Genomic DNA, 27643 nt, shown 5'->3' on the forward strand with positions numbered 1-27643 from the left:
TCATGTTTGAGGAGATTGATTGGACGTTTCTTGTGCATTCCCAATTCTCACTTCATTCTTAGTTACATATACAGTGAATTAACAAATAAAAATTGCTCTGCTTCTGGACGGAAGTTTTTTTAGTTCGCAGTGACTACAGAGAGAAGGGTAAATGGACTTGAAACCCATCACCCCCTGCTGTGTTCTGAAGCACTGTTTGCATTTAACTTGTTCTGCAAGTCCCGATTTATAGTCCTGTCGTGAAGATCTCCAGCCAGCCATTTGGAGTCTTTGTGAACAATGTGTTTCTTTTCACTGATGTCACCGGCCTTTGGCTCTATATGAGGTTAATTTAATGTTCAAGAGCAGTGCCAGATTAGCAACTCTGAGAAGTCGGCCTCCATCCTTAATACAGAAAATGCACTGGAACAGTGACAGCAGTGTCAGCAGAGCACGCTAAAGAGTAATAGGCATTGGAACGGAAAAAAGACCCACTTGTTTATCTAGTAGGGTGTTTGTATTTTCTCAGAGTTTGGGCTGTTGGAATTGCTGCAAGAACCTGTTACTGGCCCTGAACTGAACGGAAAGGTGTTATAGCAGGAAGAGAAAGTGGGGGGATGCTCACCGTTCCCTCTCCTGCCCACCACCCATCCAGTCCAGGTCCGTGACAAGTGGGGACTTCGGAAGGCAGTGTGTGGAACTGCTTCAAAATTAGGCACCAAAGAGAGCTTTACTGGAAAATGTCAGCAGTGGAAGATCTTGAAACCAGTGAACTTCCCTGCTAATTTGCCCGGCCAATAGCTTCTTTCCCCTTGTTTACCTTGTCAGCCTGCCAGGCGTTAATCAGATTTTTCTGGATGGAGACTTGGATCGAGAGAATGTCTTTGAGTTCTGTTATAAACCTCCACTTGAACTTCTGGGTCCAGGGTGTCCCATTCCTGAATGTGTTCTCTCACTAGGACTACACTGAGCTAGTCATCCCAAGAAAGACCACCTCGGCGAGGAGGATAAGTCATTCTCTTGACAGATTCAGTTCGCAGTGTCTTTTGTGTCGACGTCAGTGAATGGATCGGGATCACAGTAACGCATTTGTTACTCAGTTTTCTAATAACACGAGAAGAAACATCTCTGGAAACCCCTATACATATTTGTTAGCAGTATTAACATCTTAGTGCTGGCCCAACAGACCATTGAACGAGTGATTTAAAGATTAAGGAAACCCCGCTGTTTTATGTGTTATGATACATAATCCCAGATAAACTACTAGAATTTTGCTGTTTTACATATTTGCATAAATATAGGAGTTCAGAAGAAAATACATCCAAACTGACTATTCACTGCACTCACCTCTGTTATTTTAACTAGTTCGCAGCACTGGTTTCTATTTATATTTCAGCTAGTTCCAACAGCTTTTGTTTTGATTTTGTGTGTATGAACTGGGACTTAAATAGCTAGTGTCTGGCTTCTGAGTGCTCAGGAAGTAGTTCAACTTCTGCTAAATAATATAAAATGGCAAAGATTCAGTATAATTTCTTTCTATTTATTTTATTTTTTTTCAGGTATTTTTGTAATACTTCAGCGGTTTTCTGAACCTTGAAGAGTGATGTAAAATCCATAGTAAAGGTTACACTGATTCACTTCTAGCTTCCAAATGCTGTGAAAATGCAGTTATTGTCCTGCCATTGGGTGGGATTCTGCCCTTATCGTGTGTCCTGAAGTGATGCAAAAAACTTGTGGCTACTCACTCCATCTCACGGTTACTGAAATACAACCAATACCCAAGCTCTCAAGTGGAAAGTCAGTATGCTCAAGTACAGCTTCATCTGTACTCGCTTCCTGGCTTTATATGAAGGAGTTTAGTTAAACGTGTTATCAAACGCCCCATGTTTGTGGTTCGGATGGTGATGTTCTAATGGAATTAAATGGAACTTTTGCCAGCTGAGTCAAATATTTTTGTTTCCAATTTTAGTTTCATCTAGATATAAAAAAAATAATCACATAGTGTTATAATATATTATGGTTACAACTGAGCATCTTTAAAAGAGGAGAATTTTAGGTCCCAGTTTAATTTTTCTCAATTGCTGTATATGCAATTCTTCCCAAATGACAATATTCTCTTAAAGAGCAATACCTAAGGTTTGTCTTTGTGGAGAAAACATGGACATTTAATTTTCTTTGCTAGGGAATGTGTTCATGATCTTGGTTTTTGATAACTGATGCTATCAGAGAGATATTTAGCAGAGAGTTGGAAATAATTGATTTCAGTTGCTTGTGATCTCCTTGGGGTTGAACCCAAGCCATTGCTTATTTTGGCGAGGGAAGAAACATAAAGAACCAGTTAACTTGAAGGGGGGGAGACAGCCGGTACTGTTGAAGTATGTCCGGAGCATGAACCTGTAAACAGTTACTAGGATTTGAAGCCACCCTAAACCGAATGTCAAGTTTTGATGCATACTTTTATCCCTACCAGTGATTAACCACTGGAGTAACCAACACGGAGAGTGATGTCTTTCTGGGCGATGTAAAGAGAAATGGGTGAAGTCTGAATATCGTTGATAGGAGGGAGCTGTTAACTATGGCCAAGAGGGCTGTGAATCTGTTTACTCTTAGTAAAGACCTTTGGTGGGAAGCCTGTTAGTGGAGCTCACAGAGTGCTTGATTTTAGCTCATGTGAGGTTTGCCTTAGGAGCAGGCTATTCTTGCTTCAGTGTTTATGTTCTCTCCTGCTTGGGTAAACTTTTCTGGAAAGCAGACTAAAAGAAACCTGAAGCAAACTTGTGTTTTGGCCTCCAGTATGTTTGCTCTAGGAACTGGATATCCATGTGATTTCAAAGAAAGTTTGCCCCGTGCAAGAGCTTCATAACATGTTCCAGGACAAGCTTTTTATTATTAGCCTGAGTGGATTTGTTCTGTTTTTATCGCTGCTTACTGGAATTTCTCCTGGGAACATCGTGTATGGATGCATGTACTTGTGTGCGTAAATAATAACCGAGTGCATTGAGGGCTGTGATTTGAAAATATTGTGGCAATTGTTTTTGAGGTCACCGTTTAATGTTATCATAAAGTCGGATAAACAATCGCACTAAATATCTGTGTAGATTCCAGATGGTTATCGTGGGCCAGTCTTGTTATGATCAAAGCAATCCACACACACACACTGTGCCTTTTGCAAACGGCCAGCGTTTCCTTACAGGGCACGTATGGAAAGGGACAATCTAGATGAATTGCCTTTGTTAAAAGCCTGCAGCAAAAGTAGAGAATTGCAACAGAGGACACTCTCCATGTGCTTAAGGGGGCTAAGCAAATTTTAAATGTCTGGAAACTGCATTTGGAATGCAGGAAAAGGGGTTTGCATGAGAAAGTCATTTTTAAAATGTGTGGAATTCAGTTGCTGATCACAGACGATGTGTTTTTTTGGCAGGTTCCCTCAGTGCTATAAAAGTGGATTAGAGCATCTCTGCCACCTAGGACTGCTTCCTGCCATAGGCTGTGCAGTGCAGTCATTCGTCAAAGGTGCTGAATAGCACTGCAGCTTGAAACTGCAGTCTGTGCTCTAACTAAATGCTAGATTACAAACAGGAGGCTTGTCCTGAACTGGGAGGATACTCTCAGAGAACAGGAATCCCAAATGTTACATCACTAAGAATCCCAGAAGAAAAGATGTTGGCAAATTTCAAGATGCTTGAGTAATTTAAACACTTAAGACCCTTTCACCTTCGGTTAGGTTTTAGTAATCTTGCAGTTTGGCCAGAGGTTTATCATTATCTGCCTGAAAAAGGCCAAGTGGGAACTGATTTAGTTGTAAAACAAAGTGGTTGTGTACAAACAAGATAGAAAATTGAAAGATCAGATGTGAAGGATGCTTGAGAGAAGAGAGCTTGGTGCTGGTTCCTCTCCACCTCTGCTCCAGTGACTGGATGGTTAGAGCATCATTTCAGGAAATGTGAAGCTGTATTCCTTTCTCACTTACTGCCACCACTGGGAGACGTGTGGTTGCTCTGCTTGATGAATATATTCCTCTGTGTTCTGGACGTTAGGTCCTGAAATCACAGAATGGTTTGGGGCTGAAAGGACCTTAAAGCCCACCCAGTTCCAACCCCCTGCCATGGGCAGGGACACCTTCCACCAGCCCAGGTTGCCCAAAGTCCCATCCAGCCTGGCCTTGAACCCTCCAGGGATGGGGCGTCCACAGCTTCTCTGGGCAGCCTGTGCCAGTGCCTCACCACACTCGGAGTAAAGAATTTCTTCCTTATATCTAACCTAAACCTACCCTCTTTTAGTTTAAAGCCACTACCCTTATCCTATCCTTACGCTCCCTGACAAAGAGTCCCTCCTCAGCTTTCCTGTAGCCCCCTTTAGGTACTGGCAGGCCGCTGTAAGGTCTCCCTGGAGCCTTCTCTTTGCCAGGCTGAACAACCCCAACTGTCTCAACCTTCCTTCAGAGGAGAGGTGCTCCAGTTCTTTGATCATCCTCACGACCTTCTTCTGGACTCGTTCTAATAGGTCCATGTCTTTTTTTGTGCCGGGGGCCCCAGTGCTCCTGGTGGGGTCTCAAGAGAGCAGAGCGGAGGGGGAGAATCCCCTCCCTCACACTGCTGACCATGCTGCTTTTGATGCAGCCCAGGATATGGTTGGTTTTCTGGGCTGCAAGCACACATTGCCGGCTCGTGTTGAGCTTCTCATCAACCAACAGGCCCTTCTCCTCAGGGCTGCTCCCAATCCATTCTCCACCTGGCCAATATCTGTGCTTGGGATTGCCCTGCCCCAGATGCAGGCCCTAGTTGAACTTCATGAGGTTCTCACAGGCCCAAGTCTGAATAAAGTCTGAAACAAGGTCTCCCTCTCCATGGTAAATTTTTGAGCAATCAGGCTAGAGAGCCATTCCTCATCTTTCTGGCCTAAAACTAACAGGTCACCAAGAACATTAAAAAAAAAAAAGTGTAATCAAAGGAAACAGAAGGTACAAAATGGAAACAGAAAATATTTGAACTGTGCTGGAACAGTGGCAAAAAACCTTGTAGGGTAAGAACAAGCTTGTCCTACTTTGGTTAAAAATGAGGAGCTCAGCAGAGTTACTACTTGCAGAGGTAGGCCCGTGTTTTCCAGGTGACTGCGCTATGTGATACAGTGCCCCTGAGGCTACACGTTCAGCAGCAGACCCAGAACTCACTGGGGGATCCTGAATCCCCTCCCTGGTGTGAATTCCGATTGTCCAGTCCCAGAGGGTGCTGCGTGGGAGGCCTTGGTGCTTCTCAAGTCTTCAGCTGGGGAAGAGATTGCAGGAAATAGGGATTTCCCTGCCTCCCTTCCTATTTCAGGTCTTGGTATCAACCGCCGAGGAACCAGGAGAGCTCCTTTTCTTGGGACCAGATGGGGACCCACTCCCCCTTTGCTTACACCTCCATCGAAAGCCCAACAACCAACCTGAGACAAACACAGAACCACCAGATTGCTTTCCCACAGACCCTTATTTTACAAACTCAAGGAGAGCAATGCATTGTCAGTGACGGGTTTTAATTGCAATATCTTTCACAGTTACAGCTTGTTCCTGTTTGCATCCATCAGAAATTGGCTTAGGAAGGAAAAAAAATCTTACACGGCTCCTTGTAAAAAGGAGAGTCTGGACACAGTCACCCGGGAGGTGCCTCGTAGATATTTTTCCTTAGATGTTGCAGTTACCTGAGCAGAAGGGAAGGCAGCAGGCCAGTCAGCTGAAATCGGAGAGCGTGCCTCATCGAGGCTAGCAGCACTTTTTTCTGTCTACTTTGTTTTCGTGAAGGTGCTCTATGCTGGCTTTCATTCTGAAAGCGTGGAAGCTGTGAAGCAGTGAGAGCAATTACCAGCATTGGGAGGTCTGGAAAATGGGGGGACGGTCCCACAACCAGCCTGGGTTTTGTGTCTCTGAACCATCCAAATCAAACACAGACTTTATGAGAGTTTCCAAGTCGCCGGTGGAAACTCAGGGTCTGGAATTTGTAGTTTTGACACCTACTTCAGTTCGACACCGCTCATTGTGATCGCTGCATGTAGAAGTGTTTTTATAGGATGCCGTAGTGGTAGAGGAGCAGGAGATGGAAAGCTGGAAGAATGTTGTGCCGTTCCTGGATTCCTAGATCTGCAGTCTTCACAGATCAGCCCCAATGATAGAAATTCAGGGCCATGAGCAAGTGCACGAACACAACTATATGGCACTGTGTGTTGGAAAGTCAAGTTTTGTGACTGCAAAGCTCTTAGACTGGGCTTCAACTGGGGGACAGATTCTGGCTGTGCTGAGACTTTTTTGCACTTCAGCAGCTTAAGGCCCTCCGATGATAACTTTCAGTTTTCTTGTGGACCCATCTTGTGATGAACCACTGTTTGGTGGGTGAACGCTTGAAGGAAATTTGGCTGTAGCATTAAAAAAATCTGTTTTTTTTTTTTTTCTGGGCTGCACAGCAGTTTACAGACAGCTTTGTGAGGCTCTGACTATTCTTCTGACTTACCATCATTGTACCTTGGCACAGTCCAGAAGCAGCCTTCCAGCAGGAAGCGCAGTTGGAAACTGGTCTGTGCCCTTGTAAACCACCCAGATGAATCCACGCTTAAGACCCATGGAACACTGATTCCCTTGAGAGGCTATTGGAGAAGAGAGGAGAAAGGAACCAAATAGTTCTCTATTTTACCTCCTTCCTCCTCTCCCATCTGTATTTAAGTGAAAAGTAATGTATGGAACCACAGCCCCGGTTAAATAATAACCATTGCACAGCTCTGTGCAGGATGTGTCTCTGATGAGTACCGTTTCCTTAGGTTTACCGGGCGAGAAGGGAGAAAAAGGCAATCCGGGTGTTGGAACTCAAGGACCCCGAGGCCCACCAGGATCTACAGGTAAAGTCGTTACATCTGGGGCAGCTGGGTTACACTGCTCTCACCCCTTTGCAAGGCACCTAAGAATTTCAGGGCTGTGTCCTCCACTTTTAAGGCTCATGCAGCAGAAGAAGCTGTCATTTAGGCCCCTCACTGCTGTAAAGTTTTTACTCTGTGATATGACATCGTGATGTGATGCGCGGTGGTGTCATCAGTCACACAAGAATTTTCCTTTTCCCCGTGATAAATTGCTTCTCCAAAACCCTCCTTTTTAATGTTCTAAGTATTTTTTTTTTTTGAAATAGTGTCTGGTAGGTAAAAATTAATCTGGATTGATTGCATTTGTTTCCTCATTGACCCAAGGCCATTCCTAACTGTAACTTGAGAGGGAAATGTATGTGAATTCAGCACATTAATCAAAGGGATTTAGATTTAGTTCCTGAAAAAAATAGAGTGATATTCAAATCCTGTTGAAAGATGCATAAACTTGCACTGACTTTGTTAGGCTATTCATTCGTTAGAGGACTGCTATCAAAGCAGAGCGCTACCCAGAGGGTGCACTGAAACAGTGGGTGGACAGGAGAGCCATGCTGGCATCCAGGGCTGTCCTCCCCCATGAAGCCGCCTTCCCAAATGTCTGGCACTTGGTGAAACATTTGCTCTGTAGAAACGCTAGTACAAATTTCTGGCTAAAAGCTGCCTCTGGCACGGAAGACAAAGCACCAGCCAGCGCGGAGGCTTGTCAGGAGCAGGGAAAAGGCTGGAGCCTTTCCCTCGGCGTGCCTGGGGGCGCTGGAGCAGGGAGGTGCAGCCCCCGTGCTCAAGCTGTCTCCTGGACGTAGTCGCAGTGCTCTCCGTGCTGCCTCCTCCTAGCACCAGGCCTGCAGCGCTGCCAAGGCGGCCTGGACTCGCTGCCGTCACAAGATGCCAGTCACGCGTTTATCTCCCCGTTTCACGCAGGGCCTCCAGGAGAAAGCCGAACTGGCAGCCCGGGTCCCCCCGGCTCCCCAGGCCCGCGGGGCCCAGCCGGCCACACGGGGCCCCCCGGCTCGCAGGGCCCCTCCGGCCCCCCGGGGTACTGCGACCCTTCCTCCTGCGCGGGGTACGGCATGGGAGGTGAGTAGGCTGCGGTCGGAGCCGCCCCCGGTTTCAGAGGTGGGGTGGCGAGGAAAAGGACCATGTCTTTCTAACAGCCAAAGTAAGATGGAGGCTACTGGCAAACCTTGTGCCACAATGCAGTTGGCTCCGTACAAACAGGCGTGTCCAACGCTGCTGCTTTTTGTGGGGCCATGCAGTGAGCAGGGGTGCCCGCAGCAGTGAGCAGAGTCCACCATCTGATTCAGGCCTGTGAAACGGATGAAGCATACTGGGTTTTTGTCTTGTACCTCTTTGTGTTAGTCCACGAGCCTGCTCCACCTCAACTGAATGCTCTGTGTGTTGAATCCCCCTCTCCTTATGTTCATGGCGGCGGAGCTGAACATTTGTAGTTTTTAAAACGTGTTGCTCCACTTCCTCTTCATGGCATGACAGCATGAACGTTACTAAACCTGTAATAGTGTAACCTGAAACAGGGGTGCACGTGTCCGTGATTAACAAGTGAAACAGTCTGGAGAAAACAGTTCTTTCTAAGTCTTCTGTATATCTGACTTTCCTTTTCATTAGAGCACGGAAAGGCCATGGGAGGAAGTTAACACAATTACCAAAAGTGGTGCTGTCCAACCTAAAACTGAAATTTATTTTAGCAAATTACTAGTTACTACAAATGTTATGCATAAGGCATATTTGTTTGATGTTTACATTTTAATCTGCCTGTGAACTGATTCGTACGTTTTACTCACGTGAATGTTTTTGTTGTCGTCTCTTCCTCTCCTCTCCTCCTCGTTTCCCTTCCCTGTTGTTCATTTCCTGTTCGAAGGCCCAATCCCTTACAATGGCTACCAATCCAGAAGGTGAAAGACTCATTCTGGTTCAATTCTCATTTGGCTGAAGGTCAGATATGGATGCTGAACTTCTCTGTGCTTTCCATCAACGATGTTGACTACCACTAATGAACTTACTGGCAGCTGTACACGCACCTAGCTTCCTTGCACTGCTAAAAGTTATTGCCTGACCCATTTTGCCCATTAATCATATATTCTAGCCCATAATTGGAATAAGCTAAAGCAGGCAGATTGTGCAGTGTATAATAAGCGCCGTATTACAACTGGACATGAGACAAATTTTGGTGGTGGTTTCCAACTAACTTGGCTGTCTGTTGGTGGGTTTCCAATTGCTCCAGCTTATTAATTTTATTAAATGTTTTCACTGTTCCTTTATGTGAATAAAAACGTGTATTTAAAGATGATATATATGCACATGCGCTATATATAAAAAAGTATATATATATGTCAATTTCCTAATGAATGCTTTAATTTTCTACTCCCCTTCTCCTGTGTTAACCATATGAATACTCTTGGTGGTGGTGGGTTAAGGTGGATACGGTGAGCCAACCGATCAAGACATCCCAGTAGTGCAGTTGCCACATAACTCCTACCAAATCTATGACCCCGAGGACCTTTATGATGGTGAGCAACAGCCGTATGTAGTTCACGGGTCCTACCCCTTACCGTCCCCATACTCCCAGTCCTCCTATCCATCACCTCATCTTGCTCAACCAGAGTTTACTCCTGTTCGAGAAGAGATGGAAGCCGTTGAACTGAGATCCCCGGGAATTACTCGCTTCACAAGGAAGATAGCCAAGAGAAGCGTCAAGACTCCAGTACACAAAAGGGCAAATGGAAAAAAGCCCTCTCAATGAACTGTTCAGAAAGGGAAACGTTTTATGTGCATCTATATTCGGCCCTTTGTTCGGGTACCTGACCTGTCACGGAAGATGTTTACAAGCTCTTATGTTAAAGGAAAATAAATGTACATGACCAGCTGACACAAAAAATAAAGGTGATTATCTTGCATGCCAGAAACTTAGTATGTTAGTGGGTTGGTGCTAGATGATGGTGAAGGATCACTTGTAGATCTTTCTCCAGAGTGCTGTTCGATACAGTATTCAAACTGTATCTAAAAAACTGCATCTGGTAAAGTTGCTGTACAGAACCATTCGGGAAGGTCCATGTTTGTTATCCACGATTTTCCAGCTGACTCTGTTCTCTTAGTTTTGGATGAGTTGCTTTTACTAGCGGATTAACCCTACTAAATTCACCGAAAAACAATGCATAATCAGGTTTCCTTAAAGCCAGCTACTACCCTTTCGCAAAATTTTATGTTTATGCAATTTTTTTTAACCCACATTATATAAATACACAAGAATGTTCTGTGGGAGTACACTGATAATTTATTGTGAACCTCTTTCGTTTCTGTTTTGTATGCAAATAAAAGTGGCAAGCTTTTATATTGTTAATTTTATACTTGATTGATTTTTAACTTGGAACAGTTGTCTAGATCTTCAGGGGACAGAACCTAAAGAGAAGAAAATACATTTTCCTTTCTCAACAGTTGTGCAACAGTTTTACTTTAAAGGTTACAGACACTTAGTTGAAACAATATTAGCCTTATTTTTAAAATATATGAAGTGGTGAGAATAAATATGAGATAAGGATGTTGTACCATCTGTGGAGCGGAGATTTTTGCATATTAACATGCCAAAGTCAAAAGACTGGCAGGAACAGTTGCAGAGGCAACTTGGATCATCTGATGACGAGCGAAAGAAAAAAAACAACCCAACCGCTTGAGGATAACAAAGCAATTAATGTTAAAGCAGATAAACAAATCTTACAGTGATACACTGAACAGCTTTGAACAACACTACCGAGACTAAGCAACAAAGAAGGTTTTAAAGTAGAAGCTCAAAAACATACATACATCTAAGATGAAGTCATAGATTTTGAGTACCTGTAATCCAGCCCTACAGTGACATGGAGAGGCTGACCTGTGGTTCCGAGGACTGTGTTCCTGCTTGCCCCAGTGGGCTTCAGGTTCAGCTCCGCAGGGAAAGATGTGTCAGCTTTTGCTTCTGGCCACTGCCAGAAGCCTTCATAGCTTATGAGGAAGGCGAGACACTGGTGCTGAGACACCTGCATACCTTTACTGTGTTAATCTCAAGTTCTCCGGCCTAGAAATCAGCCTCGTTAGTAACACGAAGCATTTATACCAGCACTGCCCCTAGCTGCATACATCCCAGGGCAATTTGAAGCTAGATCCCATTCTATCCTGCTTCTTTTTTTTTCCCCATTAGTTCGTTCCCCAGTATCTCCTGTCACTTTCTTGTACAAGGTGAAAAGTATGAGATAACTTGGTGATGACCCCACTGTACAGAATACTGCGGCATCAAGGAAGTGGGTATAGCTACAGGTACACACGTGCGTTTAGCAGAGGCTGTCCTGGCACCCAAGTACAAAACTGTCATTGCATTATACACAGCGGTCAGAGTACGTTGCATGGTTTTGATAAGCTCAAACTCTGTCTGGGTACAAATTTAAATATTTGTGTATGGATATAAAACAACCTAGTTCCTTTCTTCTGAGTTTAATACCACGAAGCAGGTTTTCCTTCCACTGCACTCCCCGCATCCACCCCCTGTCACCTGGGCTGGGAACTGGGGCACCCCCAGCCCGGGGATGCCCGCTCCACGGACACGCACCCGACCAGGGCAGGCACAACCAACCTCCATCCCTGCCTACGGGCTGTACACGCAGTGAATTAAGCAAATGAAGGGGCTGCTTGGGAGCTACCAGAACCCTCCCTGTAGCATTGGGCCTGTGTTAACTTGTTGCATATGTATTGGTAATAAAATGTAACTGTTTGGTGGGTACTACCAAGATATAAAAATATTATTCAGGATTTGTGTATTTGCCAAAAAAAGTAAGAGGCGCACATATGGGCAAGATTTTCTCCAGAATTCAGTCACTGTATAATCAGGAGCGTCTCATATTTTTCCAGACAGGCGAAGACAAGTAAGTTGCTGACTGTGAAGTTTGTAACACACAGATAGTTGATGCCACCCAGATCTTAACTACAAAATATGTACTATGTCCTAACACAAAAAAAGTGTTTATTTTAATCTTTTACTTTTAAAAATGCTTTTAGCATTTAACTGAGTTTGGTTACTCAACTGGAAATCAAGTAGGGCAAGTTCACTGGATAGAAGTATTTCCCAGGATAAGCCCATTCGAATGCTAAAGAAATGCCTTTATGAAAAATAGATCATAAATAAAGCAGTAATTTTCTTCCTATACAATGCTTGTACAAAACGGATATAGTAAACACAAATTTTCCTCACCAAACATTGTAAAATTTGGAAGATAACTTATCAGCATCTTCTACTACAGAAGTAGTAGAAAAATAAGCGATTCGTTTATTTACACAATGACTTTGGTTCAAGAGTTACCTGCAGAAAAGCAACCACGATCTTCTGGTCACATGTGGAAGAGAGAAACTTGTTCTCGGTGTAGCAGACAGTGTCACCTGTGAAATTCATGCTGGCCTTGCTGCGCTGCAGTACTCCAGCAACATGTGCTGCTGGTACTGAAACGTCAATCTTCCGACATCTGAGAAACTCCTGACATTGTGAAGTGCTGCAATTGCTTTCCCTAGAGCAAACAGGTCTCCTGGAAGCACAAACTGATTTCCCATTGGCTTTATTTCCAGCGCTGTAAGTACATCGTATGGCACACCTTATCAAGAGATGGCCAGAGCTTCGTGATGAGAAATTATGGTCAGTGACCAATACCCGTTTTTGATCGTAAGGAAGAGGCTAAGCTATAGGCATGTTGTGCAGAAAAACTCTTTCTAAAACACTGCTCAAGACTGAAAAACTCCTACAGAACCTAAAAAATGACCACCACAAATCACACCACCCCCTCATTCCAAGATGCATATTTTAATATATTTCTTACATCTAACAGGACTACAACGTGCATGCACACATATTTGGATATGTGCACTGCTTTCTTTGAAGACTAGTAGTTTTGTTGTTTTTTTTTTTTTTCCATGTAGTTTGGCTCCAGAAGAAGTTTGATTACGCTCACCACCACCACAATATTTTCAGTGGGCATATTCACCTAAAAAGATATGGAAACTGCAGGCCTGCACAGATGCACATTCAGCAAAATCTCACCATTAATTTCATACTACGTGTACACTCCAGGATCTAGAAAAAGCTTTCAGAAAAACTGTGCAAGATCACTTCTACAGCAATAATAGGTTAAACAGGTCAAGCCACTGGTTTTCAATCCATAATTATTCACTATCCTTACTGGGCAAAAATCAAGTTTTGCAACTTCTAGAGTGAGTAACCTCATTTCAAGAAACAAGGTGGTGTTTTCCCTGAGATACAAATACTAAAAAAAAAACAAGTAGCAATTCTTTAACAACAGTAATAAAACCCATTTAATTAACAAATAACAGATCAAACAACACAAAGTACATGTGATATTAACAGTGTAATATCCATTCTTAGCTGTTTCAAATACAACAATCTTTATAAGCTTTCCTAATAAACTTTGCTAGTACCTGCCAAAAATATTCTGTGTAGAAGGGATAACTGGGATGCACAGATGCGTCTTCTTCCACGTTAGAAGATTTCTTTTTCAAGGAGGAGACACATTCCTGATAGCAATTGTTCTCCTTTTATTACTTTCTTCGAAAATCTTTAGGTCTGGAAAAAAAAAGTGCTTTGTTAACAAAACATATGGAAACTACAGTGGCTTTGTTTTAGAGATGCAGTAATAGCCATATCTATTTTTATCTCCTTATTCTTGTGCTCGAAGTTTTAGTGCTACTGAGTATTTTCTGGATTACATCAAAAAAGACTGAACAGATCACGAAGTAAGACCTCTATGAATGTACAGATGACATGGCCAGTTGGTCAAGGTGTTTCTTACAACCCACTGCTACTTCCCTATGCAAAGCAAATGCCCCTTGGGCTGAATGCAGTCTCAAAATAACTTTAAACACTTAATAATAATTTGTCTCCACTTAAATATATGTATAATATATATATGATATATATACCACATGTATATTATATATATACACACACACACATACATATAGTATATATAATCTGTGCACAAGGTTTCAAGTTTTAAGGTAACAGCCCAACCACAACACTAGCAGAATAATTAAAATTGATGACAAAGAAAAATCTGCTTTGGATCTTAAAGGTTCTGCAAGCCCTTCTTGAATGAGAAATGTGGAAAACATTTGAGCAACAGACTGCTGCTTGTAATCCTCTGCAATTTCCTCTCCAAGTGTGTGTCCCTCTCTCTGCCTCCCATACATCCACTGGCCGTAGAAACCACGTTGTGCCTACAAGGCATAGGATCAGGCCAGATTATGATTTTTGTAGGAATATTGAGTTTTAGGGCAGGCTAGGAGTCCCTACCCCTCACAGATCCTGGAGAAAAGCTGGGGCTCTGCCCTAACTCAGTAGCTTCCAACAGAGACCAGTGCAGGCTGATGGCCTCTGACGTGCCCTGGATGCGCACCGCGGGTGCACAGCACCGAGCTGCTCGTCGCAGCACACACACAGCCTGCAGCGATACAATCTGCTGTCATATGGCAGCTGTGTGCTCTTGGCTCTTCGAATCGCTCCTCTCAGATACAAATTAAAGAAGGCAGATGTGAGCAGAGCCTCGCTAGAGCTACATGAGATGCAATAGCAAGTTCTGTAGACATGTAATGGGATACTGCATTGGTGGCTTTTCTGTGAAGTTGAATGAAAACTAAGTCTGGACTACAGGAGAAACTGCCATCAGCAACAGTGATCCAAACTAACTTTACACCGGTGATAAATTTTACTACTAATTCTGTTGATCAATGCAAATTAAAACCAGATAGCAATGGAATCTGGGAGCTTCTTTTGGAGACAGAATTTAGACTGCTGCTGAGAAGCCATACAAAAATCTCCTAATACTTAATGAGTCATTAAAATCCTGTGCTGCAGATCTAGCATTTTTCAGACAATAGAATGGTATAATATCCTGAGTTGGAAGGGACCCACAGGGATCATCGAATCCAGCTCCTGGCTCCACACAGGACTACCTATGAAATCAGACCGTGTGTCTGAGAGCTTTGTCAAATCACTTCTTGAACTCCGGCAGGCTCAGTGCCGTGGCCACTGCCCTGGGGAGCCTGTCCCAGTGCCCGACCACCCTCTGGGTGCAGAACCTTTCCCTAACCCCCAGCCTGACCCTCCCCTGTCCCAGCTCCATGCTGTTCCCTCGGGTCCTGTCGCTGTCCCCAGAGAGCAGAGCTCAGCGCCTGCCCCTCCGCTCCCCTCGTGAGGGAGCTGCAGGCCGCCATGAGGCCTCCCCTCAGCCTCCTGCATTCTAGTACCCTCTGCTGCTCCTCATAAGCCATTCCCTCTGGTCCTTTCACCATCTTTGGTGACCTCCTTTGGAGGGATTCTGATTTTGTTTTTTATCCTTTTTATCTTGTGGAGCCCCAGACTACACATGCTACAATACAGAACTACACATTCACAGGCCACAACAATGCTGAGCACAGAAGAACAAGCACTCCTGTCAGCTGGCTAGCAATGCTGTGCTTAATGCACCCCATAGAATCATTCAGGTTTGAAAAGACCTTTAAGATCATCAAGTCCAACCACCACCTAGCTCTACAAGTCCACCACCAAACCATGTCCTTAAGTGCCACATCCACACCTCTTTCAGATACCTCCAGGGACAGCAACCCACGACCTCCCTGGGCAGCCCGCTGCAATCCTTGGCCACCCTCTGCATGAAGAAATTCTTCCCAATATCCAACCAAAACCCCTCCTGCTGCAACTTGGGGCTGTTGCCTCATGTCCTATCATTCGTCTTTTCTTTGAGAGAAGAGACCAACACTCTCCTTGCTACAACCTTCCTTCAGGTAGCCATAGGATGAGGTCTGCCCTCAGCCTGCTTTTCTCCAGACGAAACAACCCCAGTTCCCTCAGCCACTCCTCATATATCTTGTTTTCTGGTCCTTCACAGCTTTGCTGCTCTCCTCTGAACGCATTCAGCAGCTCAATGTCTTTCTTGTAGTGCGGGCCCCAAACTGAAGGCAGTGCTCAAGGTGAGGTCCCACCAGAGCCAAGCACAGAGGGACAATCCCGTCCCTGGCCCTGCTGGCTGCGCTGTTTCTGGTGCAGGCCAGGATGCCACTGGAATTCACACCGGAATTCAGTTTGTGCTATTTCAAGTGCATCACAGGAAATCTGCTGATCATATGAATTTTAAAGAGAAAAAATAGAACGACTTTGCAGTATGGAAACCACCTTGTCTTTAAAGAATCAGAAAACTCCAGTATTTCCTAGAATCCTGGATGTCAGTCCACAAAAACACTCCACCTTTTGTTAATCCCTGCATGCCAGAATATACATTTCACTACATAACACACAAGTTAGTGGTGTATTAGGAGAGTGGGAATTCGAAAAATTCTCAGCAGTGGCTTAAAAGTTTTATCACTGCGTCCATCCTAGACAGGTGAACAAATACTGAAGGATTTTAGAGATCCTGCATGGTAAAGACATCATTATCTTGCAGCTTATATTTATTACTCTGTTTTACAGTCCTCCTATTTGTAATTTTTCTTTGACTGGCACATCTAAAACTTTAATCTGGAGTTACACTGGAGTGCTGCGGAGCTAAGGATCTCACAGTACTTTTTTCTGGGGTGAAAATCCTTTTTTTCTTGCTTGCAATCTGTATTTCAACCCTAATGCTTGCCTTAAAGTTAAATGCATAAAACACTGGCCTCAGTTTGCAGCCTTACAAAGTTAATGAAGCTTAAAGGCTGAATCCTCTACACTGAAACACTTGTGTGAACAAATATAAGAGTTTTTAAACCCTTTTCTAATGTCACAGTAGGCTTTTATGCCAACTGGTACTTGACATTTGGAGGCCACAATCTCTGTTTTAAAGAGTCCTTGGCACTAGAAAAGCTACTCCTTGAAAAACACAGTGTTTGGTAAAAGTGTTATAAATACTGTCAAAGGAAGAATATGAACCCACAAAAACCTTGTCCACTCAGAGAGAATTATGAACCACTCGTGAAAAACAACGGGTAACTGCTCATTGATAAAGTACATAAATCTATGCAAGAGTGTTGCTCTTGGATGGCCGTGCTCTCATGCTTCCTCAGCAAAGCACTGAAATCATGCATCTGGACAAAGGAAATGGCATCTCCTTGAAGAGATGGTTCGGAAATTCACCCATACTCGAGCTTTCACTTGTAGCATTCTTGGAAAAAATTGCTTGCTGTACATTGACAGCAGCCTCCAAAGAAAGGGGGATAACAGGAGGCAGCATGTGTGAAGTAGCATCTCTGAAATCACTGCTGAAAGACAAAGTACTATGGGTTCACCGAAAATATGCAACACTAGGCTGTGCAGCGGATGCCTGCCAGTGAAACATCAAAAAAAAATTGTCTCACTAACATCTTATACTGCACATAAACATCCAGACAGTCCAAAAAATTCTAGGCAAAATAGCAACTAATGTCCAATAATGCCATGCATCTCAGTGCTCCTCTCTCCACAAATACTTCACAGTTTAGAAAATGAAAACCTGTCCCCAAGGTCTGATTACAGATTTTAAATCTCTTACACTACCCAATCATTTTTCCATTCTCACAGCTAACAGAAGAGGCATACAGTTGATGTAAAGCTCTGGCTATCCAGTCACTGAGCCTTATAAAATAGGTAAACCTGCCTACTTGTGTAGTTCAGAGGCTCAGATTTTGCCATAGAAAACAGAATGTTCCCAGGGGTCCCCACTGTAACAGGTAGCACTTGCTTCTTCCCCAAACTCTTCAGAGTTGAGGTAAGCCACATAAACCTTGTCTTTTCATATGCACGTCAGCCCTACGCTCTTGAACACTGAAGAAATCAAATATACCAAGAAAGGTTTCCCATTTACAAGGAAACTGTTCTGTTCTGTAACCTACATCAAGTAGGAAGTCAAGCAAAATCATAGATCGCAGGCTAAGGTTTTTGTGGGAGGCGTCTGGCCTGGTTAAGTCTATTCTATAATCTGATTTCTCTTACACACACATATCATACATCTTTGCAAACCAACAGCCTACAAAGCTTCTCAACCCTAATAAGTCAATTTTTAGAGTCTTACATTCACCTTTATTTTGAAAAAGACTTGTTATTCTTATTTTTTACACAATGATAGCTGTTCATGATAATAGTTTCAGCAAGTGTTAATCTACTCTACAATATACAGAGACACAGTGCAATATCAAGAGTCAATGTCCAGGAATTAAAAAAAAATCTGAAAATAAGTCTCATTATTTACCAAAACAAGCCAAATGTCTCCTTAAAACATCAAAATCACAGCTACATGCACCTACAATTTGTGTCTTTTCAGCCGCCACCATAACTCTTGCACCAGAGAAGCTCTATCACTGACAGCAGTATGCGGCTGTTGTATATGCTACATAAATCACCTAAGTGTAAAAAATAAATAAATAAAAGGCACAATGCCATGTCACATTTCTCTAATTCATCCACTAGACTGTGGTCTCGTAACACTGCAAGTTCATGATTCTGTAGGAAGCAGACTAAAACGTAGTGCAGTATTCACTCAAAAAAGAGGTTATTATTAAGAGGTATGTAAGAGAAGACAACTGATGGTGGATTAACAGGGTAGTATAGTATTGCTTTCAAAATGGAAAGTTGTAAAATAAAGGAAAAATCCTTTAAAGTATTACATCATTCTCTCAAAAAGAACTTGAGATTACAAAATGTAAGTTCTCAACTTCCTGATCTGCCTGTTTATAACTTATTCAAGGTATCTACAGATTCTGAATAAAATATTAATAGGAAAACGGCAGGAAGTCAATTACACCCCAGCTAGAAACTGTTTTCACTATGCCGGTTAGCTGTCTCCAAGAGAAGGATCTGTCAACTACCCATGGCCCATGAAGACCCTATACGCAGCCTACAGAATTACATGTGCAGCAGGGCAGAGGAACAGAAGTGGTTTATAAAAATTAAGGGTTTGTTTCATTTTTTGAAGATAAAGGACCTGAACACCCTACATAGCTTTGTAAATCTATATATTCTTTTCATATCTGGTTTTTCTTTTTCTGAATTAAATGGAATCCATGGGCTAACTGTGAACTGTGCATAAAGGATAACAAGTCCTTGTGTGAGCAAATTGTTAAAGGTTGGATCTACAACACTCAGGACAGAATGTTCAAAGTCGGTGGAATTAAGAAAAAATATTTAACTTTAGATTATTTAAGAATTTAATTAAACTTTCAGAAATAGTGTGCTATACAAAAGGGATTTCAAAGACACCTTATACATCAAGGTTACTTTTAGTGATAAAAACCAGCAATAGAGCAATTAGAAAAATCGCACAAACACAAAACTGATTTACTCTCTCTCAAAAGATGAATTGGAAGGGGTAATTCAGGTGTGCAAATGCTTCAGATACCACTCACCTATACATAGCTTTAATCTGGTCTGCGCTAATACAGTAAGAATTGCTTTTCAGACAAAAACCTAACAGTGTGTGAAATCTGCCTGGACACTGAAGAGAGAATTCCCGATGGCAAGCTTTAGCCTAAGGAGGTAAGCCACTTCAAGTCACCTTGAAAGTCAGTGAAGAGAGGCAGGGCTTCCCCAAAGTTCTTTAAGTAAAGATCCATTTATTTTTCCCAAAGAGTACCCTAAGAACTCCCATGAACTCCAACGTAGGCCTGTTCATGGGCTGCACAAAACAAGGTTAGCGTTATCAAGGCCACTTCCCTGGTGCTCTTTATACCATTGCTGCACAAGCAGAATGGGAAGGCAGAAGTAATAGATGATACTCAACAGTCTTCTTGCCCGAAGAAATGCCCACGAAGCCGTAAGCCCAGTCTCTTAATATGGCAAGCTAACCAGCAGTACAAAGAAACCTGTTTGTTGCAACTCTGATGAGACACCCCCACCCCGCAACAACAACAAAAATTCAATATTCTTAAATAAGACGTGATATTTTTCTTGTCAAAAGGGACAAAACAAAGACCCTTTCCAAAAGTTAAATGTGTTCAACTTCCAACTCCCGTAGCGAACATTTATTTCCATCGAGCCCGAGCAGACTGGTCACACAGTTCCATCTTTATTAAATCCTTGTCAGCACATTCCAGGAAAGAGGTTTCCCTTTGCCTAGCAATGTTTTGAGGAGCTAAAACATCCCCAGGAAAAAAATAAGGGGGGGTGGGGTACTGCTCTGTTTGTGAAAGCCAGATCTAAGTACTCACCGGCCTGTGTTATACTGGAACTGTCTCAATTTCAAAAATATACAGGCAGCCAACTTCCTAGTCCCATACCTAGCTGAAAACTTTGTAAGACAGTCCTCACAGCAGACAGATGAAAAATAGCATTACTCACCTTAGAGAAATAAGGTTAAGACTCTACTGTAATACAAGATGTTACCTGCTTTATACGTAAACTAATTATTTTGCAATCCTTTACAGTATTTTGATTTTCAGAAAATCTTTTTAAAAATATTTAATCTCCATTTTTAATCATTTAGAATACTTCTTCAAAACTACGTATTTCAACCTGAATTACTATGTTTCTTTGAGCTTTTAAATGCACTGGTAACAATTTATAATAGATGTTGCTTGTCCTTTTGGGAGAGAAAGTAGTTACCTGTTTTTTCAACCACATGCTGATGATAAAATACCTTCTGACAACGTAACATGATTTTCTTTCAAACTCAAAAAAAAAAGGATGCTCACCTCTCCGTAAACAATCTCAATTCCAAAATAGTTTTATGTTGTACTTCAAAAAAAAATTACAAAGTCAAATTTCACAGTCTTTACAATCAAGTCATTCATGCAATTGCAAGCATGTATTTGTGATTCCTAATTAGTATTTTCAAGGCAGCCTCTGCTAAGGAATAAGGTTGTCAATACTGCAGGAGTGACCTGCCAATAACTGCTCTTGACTCAGCAACAACGCACACCTGGTTGGGAAGCTTTGAAGATCTCAAATTGCATTTTTCTCTTCACCTGCAGGCGATTATCTCAACACTGGGGAATGTGACCCAGAGAGAAGGTGCTCCCTGCGCTTTCTGCAATCTCACCGACAATAAGAATGACTGTTCAGAAAGGACTGAACCTCGCTTCAGCCCCGTAAAAGGTCAGTGCCTCACAGCTACCTAACGCTGCACGCTAATCAACTGTCACTAAGATGAAAGCAGTGGTACGAAAGCAGAGGTTGAAAAGGTTAGTTGTATGTTCGAATTTTGGTAAGACTTCATTGCTTCTGTGGATGAGAAAAAGCACTCCAGATGTATTGAAAAATAACATAAAAACTAATAACCATCCTGTACTAAAGGCACCTCCATCTCTGCCATTTACAGTCTAGGCAGTGCTAAGTATTACTTATAACTTGAAAAATCTCATGTCTGGTAGGATTCCCCTTTTAAACCGGTTATCTATCAGAAAATAATCAGTTGTAACTCGAAGTTATCAAAATGTGTTAAGATTAACTGTTGCCAGAGGATTTTAGGTCTCTGGCTTCTATGATAGGTTTTTCCATTGGCTCGTTTCCTTTCCCTCTGTCTCCTTTTTTTTTTTTTTGTCGTTACTAAAATCTACCTGCTTCCTGCAAAAAAGTGGAAAGCTCCCCAGCCAGCTAAGCGATCCTTCACCCTTCAGGATGGCTGCAGTTTTACAGCAGCTCTGCACGATTTCCCTATACAGATTACAAGAATTATCAGAACAGGGATAAAATCTCTCCAAACTTGTGAGCTTTACAGTTTTTTCAGGCAAACAAATGTAATTTATTTAGTGTTGAAGTGCTTCAAAATCTGCTAAGTAGTTAACCAAAAATGGCTCATACACGCAGGGTCTCTGAGTTTATAAGCAGCACGTTTTCTAAGAGGTAGGGGAAGACCAATTAGTGAAAAGATCTGGCGGGTAGATCACGCCACTTAGTGTCTAGTCTTCAGCCAGCCCTTGATCCGCTCGCTCTGAGACAGCAGACACACCAGGCCTGTGAAGTCCTCCATATTTAGGGAAATCAGTCACAGGAATGTGGTATTAGTGCTAGCTGATGACAGGCAGCTGCACACCCAAGAGAATTTCTGCCTTACCTCTCGTGTCCCTTAATAATGACAATACTGTATAGGTGTTTCTTTAGCCTCCTCTGGTGCTAAAAGGCTATAATCGATTTGGTTTTGAATAAAACTGTTGTTTCACAGTAAAAACAGAAGAAAATTGGTGGCCTATCTTTTAAATACCTTAAGATTCATATTTTTTTTTTAATAGACAACCTTAAAGGACAGACCTCAACGCAGAGCCAAAATTTACTCGAAAACCAGAGGAATATGTAGTTTGCAGGTACACTTAGCAAGTTGTGCCAAAGTAAACAGCTATAAGGTAAGTGCACAACTGCTAAAGGGAATTTCTGCACACATTTCATCTGTTTGACTAATCACACTAGTAAATCAAACCCCACGGATTAGATGTGGCTATCATTCTCTCTCAAAATAAATTATGTAGTTACACTCAAACATCAACTGAGTGTGCAGCTGGGGGGAGTGGAATTGTTTGCCTGCTCAAGATGTACCTACTAGCCCAGAGTTGCTCTATGCCTCTGGTAAAATAATCAGGGAAACCACCAATGGTATTTGAACTATCATTAAATTCCCAATACACACTTTGACCTATTCTAAACCATGAACTTCATGCTCTGTTTGGGGTCAGAATAACCTTTTCCGTATTGGCTTAGTCCTCACACAGACTATGAGCTGAGTTAATAAGCATTTTTCCAAATATAGCTAATTTTACTTAGAGATCTGGTAATCAGCTACAGTAACAGAGGCTGCACTTAATAACAGAGTAAGTAAAGGTGGCTTTTTTGGTACTGTTACGTCAACTATAGTGACTAACCCCTCCGTGCATATACAAAATTTAAGATAAATCCTTGGTGCTCCTCAACTTCAGCTCAGTGGTTTTCTACGTAGAACTTGCCTTTGTTTTGATTTTTAAGAAGTATACGTAAATCGAGTTATTTGACCCAATGCTAATATGTATTTAGGTAATCTTAGCGAGATTAGGAACGGTTTAATTAAAATTTAAAATAAACTGGTTACAATGCCAGTTTCCCTAAAAACCAATTAAGCAAAACTGAACTAAGCTACCTAAATGCCACTGATCCCAGATTTTGACCTGGATTATAAGAATTCTGTTTGCAAGATGATATAAATTAAATCCATGCAATGTACATGTAAACTTCATCTTAGCAAGATGATGCTTTTTGCAAGTGAAAGTGTTTTCTTTAAAAATATATTCTGCTTAAAACTGTAGGGCTGTAGAAGGAACAGCACTGTACACTTGGCTTTGTCCAGAGAATTACGTTATTCTTCAAATAAACAGAGAAGTGGGTAAAGGAACGATGAAATGCTTTCCAGACTTTCTGTCACCACCAGAAGTGAAAAAAGCAAATACATTTAGACATCTATAAAAGAGTAATTAAAAAAATTCTAATTCCATTTTCATCTGGGCAAGTAGTTCAACAGTATCATATACAACTGTTCTCATACTGCTTGTCAAATTTCCATTAATTTAGTTTCTACTTTTTTTCATATATGAGATCAACAGATTTTAGGGGGAAGGGGAAAGTAGCTTTATAACTTTCTTTTTGAAAGCCTCTTCAGACAGCTGAAGCGAAACTTCAGTTACCGTTTATTAAATCTCTTACCTTCACCTCTACTTTTAGCCACGATGTAAGCTGCTCTCAAGTAAAGGGTAAGAGAATCAGTAGCATCAGCTATTTTATACATGTTAGAGAAAAGCCAGTAATTAATTTTAACAGGCTGAACACTCTAAATATGGATTTGTCAGATTTGTAGGATGATTAAGCTACTGACCCTTCTCAATCAGTATCCAGTTGCCCTCTGCAGTTAAAACCTAACGTAGAGGGGAGCAATTTTCTTCTCAATTTTCTAAGTGTGTGGCTTTTTGTCCACGGGAATTTAGATCCCGCTCTGGTAGCCTGAAATATGAGATGTGGTTACCTTCAGCCTTCTGCTAAGCAACAAAAAATTGTGGGATATTTTTATGCCCTTACTATAAAAAAAATAAAGTTACCAGTGATAATTCTCAAATTTTAATGGTGTTTAATGATTTACAGCTAGTTACTGGAATTCCTACCGAGAACCAAAAAAGCCACCGAAAATGAACTTCCAGAGGGATTCCTCAAAGAGTACATTGGAACAGGACTGGGCTATATTGGCAGGATAGCTTTTTCCTCATCTATCCAGTTTCTGTTTTTAGGAAAAACTAAGCCTGGCTCAAGTCTTTCACAGAAGTTTGTATTGGCCATCGCAGCTCTGATCACTGAAACTTGCCAACCCTGCTCTTTGAGAGATGAGCACTCAAGCCGAAGGGGCAGTACTTGTTCCTGTTACACAAACACCCAAGGTGAGAAGAAAAGCACTAGCACGCAAGGCACTGCACACACCAACTGCAGGCACAGCAGTTTGGATGAACTACGAAAATCGCTGGAAGAACACGTTTAGAAACCTGAGAGGGTCCTTACTAAAGTAGCTCAAGACCTCACCATCTTTGGAGGTCTTCACTGAGCTTCTTCAGACACTTGGAGTAACAACCCCCCCATTTTTTTCATATACCATACCTTATATTTATTTCACTGTAGAACAAAAAATATTTTACAGACTTGGTATTAAATGCAAGTTACAATGTTTGTGACATAGCACGCCACTGGAGATGCTCCAAGTATCATTTGTGTATCTAAAATAACGCAAGGTGTTTTGCGGTGTTGGCTTCCTGCAAAGTTATCTGAGGAAATTGACAAAGAACTCCATAAATTAAAACTGCAAGCACCATATAACTTTCATAACATCATTTCAGCCACATAGCCAGGATATCTCTGGCTTCCTCTTCAGATCTTATTACCCAAATGATTTCTTGGATGTAGAGACTACAGATAGGAACTTTGACCAGATATTGTACAACTGGGCAAGGTAACTATTGTTGCAGTTACCTTGTAAGACAGCAAATAGAAGGAGCAACCGTGGCTGAGAAGATCTGTTAATGTGAGAGCCTTTCTGTCTACCAATGCCTACAAATCTACTTGCTAGGAACATCAACAGTAGACTTCAGTTGCCCAGGGTTGGCAAGGCTGGCTTTGAGGAAGACAAAGCCAGGGAAGAACTGCGGATGGAAGTTATGACCACCATATCATTGGCACAGAATGTGTAATAGGGGTCACAGAGACATCCGCCATTCCTAGGTGTCCCAACCGGCTTGTGTTTCATCATCTACAAACATTTCTTCCCCAGAACATGACATTTTTCTGCTTTCAAAGCCACGGAGTGCTGCTAGTGAATGAACAAGAACCTGTGTGCCATGCCACACTGATCAGCATATGGGTGACATTCAGTGTCAAAACTGGGACTGTGCCCAGCCCACACTGCTCTGCTGAAACGAATTTATGGCTTCACATCAGGCTCTGCAACCCCCTGCCTAGAAGCAGGCTGTACAGAAGGGGGCCAGGAATCAGGCAAGTTACTCAAAAATAAACATTAAGAAGGTGTTTGGTTTTCTTAAACCAAGTTTCAGAGTTTACAATACCTCAAGTTTTAAAAATGTCAAAAGCCTTCAAGGACTTCTTTTCCAGAAAGACAAGTGAGAGGCTGTCTGGCCCGGAGCGAGGTCCACGGAGAGCTCCTATAAAGCCTGGCAGTAGAACAGGCACTCAGTATGCACACCAGCAACAGCCTCAGAGCTCTCCTGGAAGTCAGAATGCTCCGCTTCCTTAAGGGAAACTCTTAGGAGTGTATCCATCTAGCTAGAACAACACAGAGGTCTTCTATATATTTGGTAACATTTTTGTCCAAGTGATTTTAAAAGACTTCTTCAAAAATAAATTTCCTGCCTTCAGAAGTTTACTGTCTGAAAACTTATCTATACAGTCGGGTAAACAACTTTTAGATGGCATTTAACGGGAAAATTTACACATAAATCTGACGTATTCCTGCCTTTAGAAGACAGGTATGAAACGTAACTGTTTGTTTAGTCATACACGATTGGTGAATTTTGTGATGACTTCTGTTTAAAGCTCATTAAAAACCATCTGATCTAAAACCTCAAACACCTTTGCAATAATGGTTCATTCACGGTAAGAACCTGCAAAAAAAAAAATAAATAAGACTCAGTCAAAGGAACAGGTTTTTGATCTTTCTCCCCTTTAAATCTGTCTGGAAAGACACAGTTTCACTTCCCTGCATCTACAAGGTTTTTCACCACTGTTATTTCAGACCTCTCTCCATCAAAGATCTAAGATGGCAGCTCTGCACAATTTGGGAAGCCAACTGGTTTGGGTTAAGGCTAAAAGGAACGAATGCTCAAATAAAAACCCTCTCACTGGAAATATTCAGAAATTTAACTCCCTGTTTTCATGGAGCAGAAGCCAGCCTGTTGTCCCATCATGAACTGTGTGGTGGTGGAAGGAGAGGCGATGGGAAGGCTGTCCACTCTGAAAAACACAAACTGTTCGCTACGTTTCCACACTGGACCCGTGCTTTCCTTAAAAGCCATTTCTCCATTTTAGTGCTGAACTTGGATATTGTATATTTGTCTACAGTGTCAGTCTCCAATTACAGAAAAATACCTTTAAAAACCATCTGTAGCAAGACATTTTAATAAAAATGCAGGTAGAAAGTCCAATGAAACCATGAGCAGCACTGAGCATGTTCTCTTCCCATTCAGAACGAAAATTATTTACGTTTCACTTCAGATTAAATAGAAAAAGGCTCCTTTCTTCCTAACACTAGCAACTTCTTCCGATGCACTGAATTTGTATTTGTTTCCTATTATCTTACGACTTTTATATTCAGTAGGGTACATTTTGGGGGAATAAATTTTAACATAAAACCTTAAACATTTATTTTCTTGTCATAATTGTACTTTCCCTTATATCCTTAAATACTTTTCATCTAGCTATGGTTTTAATTTGATCTTTTCCACTAAAGGATATAACTATTTTTAAGAGGATAATATCAACTAAATCTTTTTCTTCTAGGAAAAAAAAAAGGGCGTGACACAAAGAATCTCCCTCTCCTTATTTTTAATCACTCTCCTAGGAATTTCATTCTCTTGAACCTCTGCCCTTTGTCAAACAGTGGCTGGATCAGAAATTCACGAAGGATAGGAAGAAAAATCACATAAGGCAGGGAGACTTATTAAAACCATCTGAAAAAAAAGTACAGTTTTTACGAATCCTTGATATTCTGGTTAATCTCAGGTACTGCTCTTACTGATTGGAAGCTACCAGTGAGCTCTGCAGAAGCTCACCGACCGAAGCACACAGCAGTAAACGTACAGCCCCTACGTATCCCAAATGCAGTTCAAGTACAGGACACAGAGAACAAGAGAAGGCTATTTATTCATCTTCGTGCTGTGTGCTCACACCCACACTTCTAAGACTCTGTTAGAGAGTTACAAATGAAAAGCTGAATAGGCCTAACACTCCTGGTAGCCCATACTTTGGGTTTTTTAACCACAGATTATTAAAATATTACTCTACTATCTATGTTTGTATACTTTCATAAAAGATAGAGCACCATATAACAATTTGCATCATAAGGTACTGCAAATCCCCTACTCAAAGCAGGACTAACTTCAGCATCGTATCAGGTTGCTCAGAACCTGCACAGCCAAGTTCTGAGCACCTCCGAGGCTGGAGATTCCCCATTCTCTCAGTGCAGCCCGGCAGCTGGGAAAGAATAAAATCACTCAGAACCTGAAGAGAAAGTCAGTTTTGCAGTCTAAGATACAGGTGTGTTACTGCAACATTTGGATTTCAAGG

General features: G+C 41.9%; 2 protein-coding genes and 1 long non-coding RNA gene across 8 annotated transcripts in view; 2 read left to right on the forward strand and 1 right to left on the reverse strand.

Moving 5' to 3' along the window:
• Window positions 1-10207, forward strand: part of COL14A1 (collagen type XIV alpha 1 chain) — a 127638-nt gene extending 117431 nt beyond the window's left edge. For 2 of the 6 annotated variants that reach the window (XM_080578761.1, XM_080578762.1), the window contains exons 46-48: window positions 6766-6843; window positions 7783-7938; window positions 9294-10207. In XM_080578761.1, coding sequence (XP_080434887.1) covers window positions 6766-6843; window positions 7783-7938; window positions 9294-9619 — 560 coding nt within the window. In that variant the 3' untranslated portion in view covers window positions 9620-10207. Of the gene's footprint in view, window positions 1-6765; window positions 6844-7782; window positions 7939-8737; window positions 9167-9293 lie in introns of those variants that run through there. The other 4 variants (XM_080578764.1, XM_080578766.1, XM_080578763.1 and 1 more) reach the window with 3 other exon arrangements.
• Window positions 10208-13176: 2969 nt separating this feature from the next.
• MRPL13 (mitochondrial ribosomal protein L13) overlaps window positions 13177-27643 on the reverse strand; it is a gene marked incomplete at its 3' end in the record, with an annotated part of 34802 nt that continues 20335 nt past the window's right edge. The window contains exon 7 of the mRNA XM_080578770.1: window positions 13177-13471. Within this exon, the coding sequence (XP_080434896.1) occupies window positions 13447-13471 (25 nt within the window). The remainder of the gene's footprint in view (window positions 13472-27643) is intronic.
• Window positions 13887-27319, forward strand: LOC308189084. The gene is made up of 3 exons (XR_013946000.1): window positions 13887-20944; window positions 22078-22188; window positions 23945-27319. It is a non-coding gene; the product is annotated as an uncharacterized lncRNA (long non-coding RNA).

This window comes from Anser brachyrhynchus, assembly GCF_964034855.1.
Source record: "Anser brachyrhynchus genome assembly, chromosome: 2".
NCBI lineage: Eukaryota > Metazoa > Chordata > Aves > Anseriformes > Anatidae > Anser > Anser brachyrhynchus.